At 42.0% G+C, this 8223-nt stretch overlaps 1 protein-coding gene and 1 non-coding gene across 2 annotated transcripts; both read right to left on the bottom strand.

Moving 5' to 3' along the window:
- Positions 1–2326: 2326 nt before the first annotated feature.
- RPS20 (ribosomal protein S20) lies at positions 2327–5227 on the bottom strand. Its single transcript, XM_026097522.2, has 4 exons — positions 5074–5227; positions 3771–3870; positions 2958–3031; positions 2327–2547 (listed from the first exon to the last, which is right to left on the bottom strand). Exons 1-4 carry the CDS (start codon positions 5074–5076, stop codon positions 2365–2367), a joined length of 360 nt encoding a protein of 119 aa, XP_025953307.1. The 5' UTR covers positions 5077–5227; the 3' UTR covers positions 2327–2364.
- LOC112981913 (small nucleolar RNA U54) lies at positions 3110–3175 on the bottom strand. The gene has a single exon (XR_003258857.1). It is a non-coding gene; the product is annotated as a small nucleolar RNA U54 (small nucleolar RNA).
- Positions 5228–8223: the final 2996 nt, after the last annotated feature.

Below are 8223 nucleotides of genomic sequence, written 5' to 3'. Positions count from 1 at the left end.
GGGCCGCCGCCGCACAGCACAACGCAGCCGGCGCCCCCGGGCCAGCGAGGGCCGTCCTCCGGCGTGCGGCCGTGACGCGGGGCTTAGTTATTTTTAACAGGCGAAAGGCGGGGGGGATTTGGATTATGAACGGCAAAGGGGTAGCGTGAAACTACCAGCCAACAGCGACAGCCAAGGGAAGAAGTGTCTTTCGCTGAGAGCGTGCTGGGGCAGGTGGGCAGGAGCAGATATCTAAATATTTCCATCAGAAGTTATGTAAGGTTATTATGACTGCTCTGCAACTATTTCAACACTACATAGTATTTTTGTATGAAAAAAATCACAAAATGTTCATGTTATAATCGTTACAATGTAATAGTATTTATAATATTACGGTTATAATGCCAATATGATCAGGACAATTTAAGTGAACTATGCACCTGCTCAGTGGAACACACCACATCCACAGAAAGAAGGGACCTATTTCCCCAGTGAGGTAATTTTGAAACGGGGCATTCAGGCCATCAACTTAAACCATTAAACAAACAAATGGACACAAACTCCCTGACAGCTTATCTGGCAAAGAGGAAATTAGGAGAGTAGCAAGGTGGCTTTATTTTTGAGAAGCACAAACAGGAATGCAAAGTAAACTCAGGCATTCCTGTTTTTACAAGCAAGTCAGAGGCAGAGGAAAACAGAAAACCCCAAAGACTCAAAGACTACAGAGAACTTCTTTTAAAGAGCCCCAGCTACCCAAAGAACATAGAGGGGACTGAGTCATTTGGGTATGTTCAGCAGCGCAATTTAACTCGGACATGCAGTCAGCCTGTGAGCTGATGGGAAGCTATTTAATAGTAATAGTTACTGACCATCAGGAAAGATCATCCAAGGCAGAAGTGAAGTCACACATTCATTTCAAAGCTAGCTAACCCACCCTCCTCCCAATACTTTAGGTCAGAAAGTTACTGGGTTAAACAGGCAGAGGGAAGAAGACCTGGGTGAAAGTTAATAGCTTATCATATACAAAGGTCAGCCAGCCTCAGCTGGTAGCACTTTTTTTAGGCTATTACTTGTCTGCCCCAGTTTATCCCATTTTAATCAGTCTGACTTGTGTTCACAACAAAGTCAAATTTTTAACATGCTTTTCAGACCACCCTATAAAATAAAAATAATTTAAAAATGAAGACTGGAAATATTTATCAGATAGTTCACATCTATAATGTATTATCAGAAACTGACCTATAGGAAAAGAGATACTTTTTCTATTCTCACAGTTCTTTGAGAGAACAATTATTTTTAAGCTGTTTCCCAAGCAAACAGGCTCATTGTGATCTCAGTGCATAAATGACTCTCTCCTCTCCCTTCCAGCAAAGTTTCTCAAGCTGCTAGCCAGAGGGATAGAACCCTTCTAAGATTTAAATTAAATAAAATTAAGATGAGTGGGCAGATGAGATTCTTGAATACCCCTGAGGAAGGAAGCTCAAGCTTTGGCAACCTTTTTAGGTCTTGGAAAATGTGAATGGAATCTCAATCTTCACACAAATGCAGGTTTCCTTGTTTCTGTTACTTGCTTAATTAGAATTCAAGTTCTCTCCTGTGCTTGGAGCAGAAGCTAGGATGGCAACCTAATCTTCATGCATGAAATGAGACAGTGATCTTTCACTTATTTCAGGGCTTTACCTCTTGTAAGTTTAAGAATTAATTATAGTTCTTTCAAGGAACAAAAATGGAACATACTAAGTTAGCTCACTTTTTACATTTCTTTAATGGTTCAATCTAGGGAAATCTAAACCCAGAAAGAGAATTAGCGTTCCACAACTTAGTTTTGATTGTGATTCTGCATGCATGTCTAAAGAAAGAACTTGCCAAATTCAACATGTTCATTACAAATGTAGTTTTATAACTAACATCCTCAGGACCTGTTGACTGTGAAAGCTCAAAAAAAAAAAAACACGCCTCAAAGAAAGCTAAATGTTAGTTTAGCCTTGCACAGCAAAAACTAAGAATTTAAAACCTTGTAGTTTACCTAAACATCAATTTTAATGCTATTGCTTGTCTGAGTACAGACTAAAGTTTCAACTAAAGTTAAATCCTATATGGAAAAAATATTTTTAATAATTTAAGTGCTGCCTATGTTTATGTACTCATGTCTGTGCAATCACCAACCTCTCATGAAACTATGATGCCCAGGTTTCATCTTCCTCATGTTTATAATTGAGGTATTCTTCTCTAAAATACAGTCCCCTCACACAGCATTTTCATTATAATCTCAGCTGTACTTCATGAAAATCATCACAGGACTACCTAAGACTCTTGCACAAATATAAAAACAGACAGTGGAAAAAAATGTGCATATCAACTTTATTAAAAGTAGTTGACCATCATTTAGGCATCGGCAATAGTAACTTCGACTTCTACACCTGGTTCAATGCTGATGGAAGTGATCTGCTTGACAATCTCAGAAGGGCTGTGTAAGTCAATGAGTCGCTTATGGATACGCATTTGGAAACGATCCCAGGTCTTAGAACCTTCACCACAAGGTGTCTTCCTGGTAGTGATGCGCAGAGTCTGAAACAAAATCATAAACAAGAAGCATTAAGCTGATGTACACAGAAGACTGTCTAGAATCAGTCCAACTAAAATTACTACATGTTATCTATAATGTCTTTGGAGAATTACTTGTTAAAGAGAGATTCCGCTAATGTTCATTCTTAATGCCTATTCTCTATACCCAACTTAATTTAAAAAGATTTCAACATTAAAAGATGTTTAAGGACAGAAAGCTTCTGCTTTCAACATTTGTTGCAGTAGTTTTTCCCAAGTGTCAAAGAAATTTGTTAATTCATGATCCTGTGAAACTACACAACCCTCCTCAATTTAGTAATACTGCTTTCCATCTCAAAATTTTTTCAGATGTTCCAAGTGTTCATATATAGAAAAACAACATGCTTTCCCCATCTTCTTGAGAGCTTAAGTACCTTGGTGGGCATGCGAACAGGTCCTTTCACCTTTAGGTTTTTTTCCTTAGCACCTCTGATCAAGTCGGCACAGACTAAAAATTGTAAAACAGACATTCAGGGTCAGGAGTGGTTTTGTTTTGTTTTTTAAGCAAAGATGATTTCAGATCAAGTGCTGGCTCAGAATAGCGTATAAAATGATCACAGTAATTCACGTTCAAGAGTTATCCTCACAGCCAACTACATATCAGTGGAAGAGTTACCCTGTGGTTTACCAAATCATGTTACAAAAGCCATTACTACAAGTTTAAGTTTTTTTGAACCATATCAGCCTGAAGATCCTGCATCAAGCAATGATTCTGTAACTGTTACAATATATGGTTAAAACACTGGCATAGCTAGTTCTTAAGCAAGTTTAAATAAAAGCTTAAAGAATCCTAAACTAATAAACTAAACTCTTCATAACAAGAGTGACAATTTAAATTAAGATAACGTGTCTTTTTGGTTTTGTACGTTAAAATAGTAACATTTAAAACTGCCACAAGAACTAAAGGGCAGAAGGTGCACTCTCTAAAGTTAGCAATCATGACATGAAGCTTCCAGTACAATGAAAAACCTCAAACGCTAGTTTCTCTTCAAAATAAAATTAGAACCTACTGGTCAGCATATGAAACCCTCTGGGTTGGCTTTGCTAGCCACCTCCAAAGCAAACAGGCAAATGCTAATTGGTACTGATCTCAACACATTATGTTTTGCATCATTCATTACTTCAAAAAGCTACCACTGTTAAAAAAAAAAAAAAAAAAAAAAAAAAAAAAAAAAAGCATCACTCACCCTTCTCAAGTGATTTTACATTGCGACTTGTCAAAGTAATTCTAATTCGATGAATTGCTACTTCTTGTTCCACAGGTGCTTTACCAGTATCTTTAAATGCCTAAAATATTGAAGTTATGAATATCAAACACCAGTCAACACCAACTAACACTACATGCAGCCTCTTAAAACATAGGACTAGAGCGTAAAAAAACAATCTAGCTGTGGGACTCTGACCCTGCTTACTAGATGACACATCAGAAGGGTATGGTGGTAAGGACCAGGTGGTGGGAACAGGCAGGAAGGGCAAAATTGTAGTTCTAACTGCTCTGAGCAAGGGCAATATAGAGAGTCTGACTGCATTGCACCTTGGAAGCTGCAAGAACATCCCTCCATGGTTTGCCTTACACAGCAGGCCACCTCCTCACTAATCCTACTCATACTCGAAGATAAACACATTTAAGATTTTACATATCTTACAATTTAACCTCACCATAAATCAAGTACCCAAGATATCAACAGAACATCAGCAACATGGCTGTATGAATCACTTCAGCAACAAGAACAAAAAGGGGCAGCTGGCCAGAAAAACTAATTAGGCCACTTTGGGAGTCTGATTTGAAGAGCTTATGCAATTAAATGCTCGCAAATAACTGGGTGCTAACGTGGGCCAAGTGCACTGCTGAAAGGAAAGAAATGAGTGAAGAGGCATAGGAAGTAAAAGAGTGGCTGAAATACTGTATTTCACCAGCTGTTCAAATAACGTCTGTTGCATTAATTGACATATATGCCCCTAATGAAAGCCATTTTTAAGAACAAATGCGCATTTCTTTTCCACCACAATCCACGCCGGCACTGACTTTTTATTTGTTTTTTTCTGATGTCCTTGTGTGTTTCGCCACGGGCCGCGGCCGACCGTAGCCCCGCTGCCGCACGAGCAGTTGGTATACAAAACACCGGGGGGGTAGGGGGCTCCTCCAGGAGCCAGCGGTAAGGCCGCCCCCCCGCCTCGGTGCCCCCGGAGCTCGGCAGCCCTTCGCACGAAAACCCCCTTTCGGGAGGAAGCGCCGTGCCCAAAAGCGGCCCTTGGGCCTACCGCCCCGCAGCGCGGCAGCCCCCACGCTCACACACCCACACGCGCTCTCGCAAGCCCCGGCCGGGCCCGCGCGGCCGCCGAGGCCTCTCGCGGCGGCCGAGGCCCCGCACGGCGGCGGAGCACGCGGCCGCCCAGGCCCGGCAGCCACGCGGCGCCGGCGGCCGCCAGAGGCGGCGCGCGCCCCTCTCCCTCCCCCCCGCACGCCACCAACGGCCGCCGCCGCCTCACCATGGCGGGCGCGGAGCCTTCCTGACCGACTTATTCCCGGGCGGGGGGAGGGGGGCGGCGGGCGGCCCAGCGAACAGCGGTGAGTCAGGAGGCCGCGGCAGCGGCGGCGGCGGGCTGCACTGGGAGAGGAAGGCGCGGCACTCGCGGCGCGCTTATATAGGCAGCGGCGGCGCCGCCTCCATCCGGGTGCTCGGGGACCTCTCGGCGCGGCGCCGGACGCGGAAGCGTGGGGTAGAGGCCTCAGCCGGGCTCTGCTGCTCCGCGCCGCGAGGCGGGGAGAGGAGCGGGGCAGAGCGGTGGGAGCCGGCTGCGGCGAGAAGCGGCCGGGCAGCGCTTCCCTCGCCGGGGCGGAGGGCAGGCGCGGCCGGCCGCCGCCGCGGAGCTGAGCTGAGCTGAGGGACTGCGGCGCGGCCCGGCCGCCCCGGGGGACGCGGCGGAGCCGATCTGCGAGGGTGCGTGCGGGGACAGGCCGCGGTGTCGGGGCCCTGCGGCAGGGACGCGGCGCTCGTCTTACGCCCGTGTTTCTCTTTGCCGGTAGAGTTCCTCTTTCTGTGATAGGTAACACCAGGTTCCGCTCTGCCAGCGCCCTTGCGTTGCTTTCAGTGGTAGTAGACTCGTCCCCATGTAAGTAACGCTGTATCTCAGACTCGCTGTTAGAAGTGGAGGTGGAAGAGTGGAAACTTTAAACACTATCAAGTAAAAACCCTAGCCTCATTCACGCCTCGGTTTAGGAACTTAGCTCCAATTTATTTATTGAAGTCCCTTCCCTTTATTCCGATCCTGCATTCTAAAGAGTATTAGAAAGAATAGCCAGTGATTTGGCCTGAGCATTGATAGTTGTCACTCACAAAAGTATCCTACTGCAAGTATGTCTGCTTTTAGTTACGTCACTACCTCACAGATCTATCAAACTGAAAAAATGGGTGTTATGTTATGATTTATGGCTTATAGTAAGGTCAGCGTGGTCATCTTTTAGTTCAGCTGTGCTATGGCTTTTCAAATAACGTTTTAACTTTGTAGCTTCTGGGATTTTTTTTTTTTTTTTGCAGTTCAGTAGTCACAGATGTATGTAGTGTTAGCAAAACTGCTGCCACCTTTGGAAGCTTAGTAATTACTATAGTTTTTCAAAAAACAGTCTGCATTCTATTTTAAACTGAAATGTAATTCAGCTGTAGCAGTGGGTCTTTTAAGCCTTTGCCTTTGAACAAAAATAAACTTTTGTTCCCACCACCAAATACTTTATACGTCTTTGCATGATCTTTACCCTTCATGCAGATGAGGTAATTTTTTGATATGCTAAGCATTACATTGCAGCACTTGGTTTTAGACTTGTCTTGTAGTTCTTCTAGCATTTGTACTTGCTCTTTGAAATCTCTGATTTACTGATAATTGTTTTTGGAATGTGATGGTGTAAGGTAGTCATGATAAACATGAATTCAGAAGTAGTCATCCCACTACTCTTGGCTGGAACCTGCAATGGCTTTTGCCAGCAGAGAACAGTAGGTGAAGAATCTGTTTTGATTACAGTCCTATTTCTCTAGCCTCTTCCTACACTGAAGGCAGCATTTGTTTCTGGTGGTTTATTTTCTGAGCTGATTTACTACATTAACAAATTTGAACTCAATTATGCATAAGGAGCCAGCGTTTACTCTGTTATCAGCTATTTCAACTACTTCCTGAGGAAGTTTTCCATCCTATAAGTGTTTTATATTCATCACTCTTAGGTATGTGATATGATCATGCTGAAACACTTAGTTTTCCAGTGATCCAGATGGTTGTGAATCAGCAATCTTTCTGCATTGTTTACTTAGAGCTTTTATGAGCTTTTTCAGTAAACTTTATTTCCTGATAAACTGATAGAATATTAACTACTTTGCTGAGAACTGATCCCAGTAGGATTCAATTAGAAATACATCTGACTGATTTATTATTAATAATATAGACCTGTCCCCTTAATGTTAACTCCTTTAACATGAACTGTGTGCACTACTATGTCAGTTTCTCAGCATTATACAGAACAAGTCAGATCACAAATGTTTGCTACATCAACATTGTTTCTATTGTCTGCCAAACTTATGCTCTAATTGCATGAGAAATAGTCCAAAAAGTATTTTTTAAAACATTTGAGTAATTTAAGCAATAGCTTTCTCACTTACTTCTTGGTCATGTATCAAGGCAAAAGTCACACTTTTTCCTGGGATTAATACAAGGTTGACAGTAAGTTCCTGAGATTTTTTGCCTATTTATTTATTTTTAAGAATATTGGCATTACCTTAGCTTTCTTTGAAAGTTTTTTCTGAGCTTCCCCTGATTTCTCAAAGCTTATGGAAAATCCTCGTTAACAGTACAGAGGTCTCCTTTGCCAGCTCTTAAAAGGTTTGGATGCAAGTAATCTGGAGATGCTAAATTATATATTAAAAAGAAAAAGCCTTACTTTAGTTCCTATGTTTGAGGCTTTCCTTAGTTATTGTTAGAGTTTTCTGATATGAGTGTACTTCTTCCCAAATGTAGAACAGAAACATTTATCTAAATTTGATGCTTTCTGTGAAATACATACAAGATAACTCCTCCCTTTTTCTCACATGGATCAACATCTGTGGCCAGTATTGGTTTTTGGTTACCTTGTGAATTTTCTGCAGTTCCTAGCTTCTCATTCATGTTTTGTACTGTGTCCATTTTGCTTTGGTTATGTATTGTTTTCACTGTAGGTTTTTCTCCCCAACGAGTGTTCCTTCAGTTATGACACTGTGACTTTGGACATGCAATGTACTGTTGGCGTATGCTTTTTAGATGAAGCTTTCAGGATCTTTTTTTCTCACGTCACACAGGGATTGAGAAGCAAGGCATCCTGTTCCTAATATGATTTAATACTCTATAGCAGAAACTATTTAATATTAAACTTCATGATTTCTCACTCGGAACATTGATCCATGTGCATTCATGACCCTTTCTGACTTTATTTTGCTTTTCATATATTCATACTATTTTCTTCCACCCTTTGACCAGTTAGTCCTTCAGAAATAGTCTGTAAGTATTGATGATATTTTGTAATCCATGTATTTTTCACTAGGTTATAGTAAAACCAATTAAATTGAGTTTATACTTCCAAATTAAATACATGTATAGGCAGTTAGATTCTTATCATTATTT

Source organism: Dromaius novaehollandiae, chromosome 2 (assembly GCF_036370855.1).
Source record: "Dromaius novaehollandiae isolate bDroNov1 chromosome 2, bDroNov1.hap1, whole genome shotgun sequence".
NCBI classification, from domain to species: Eukaryota; Metazoa; Chordata; class Aves; order Casuariiformes; family Dromaiidae; genus Dromaius; species Dromaius novaehollandiae.
This window is presented reverse-complemented; position numbering and strand designations above follow the sequence as displayed.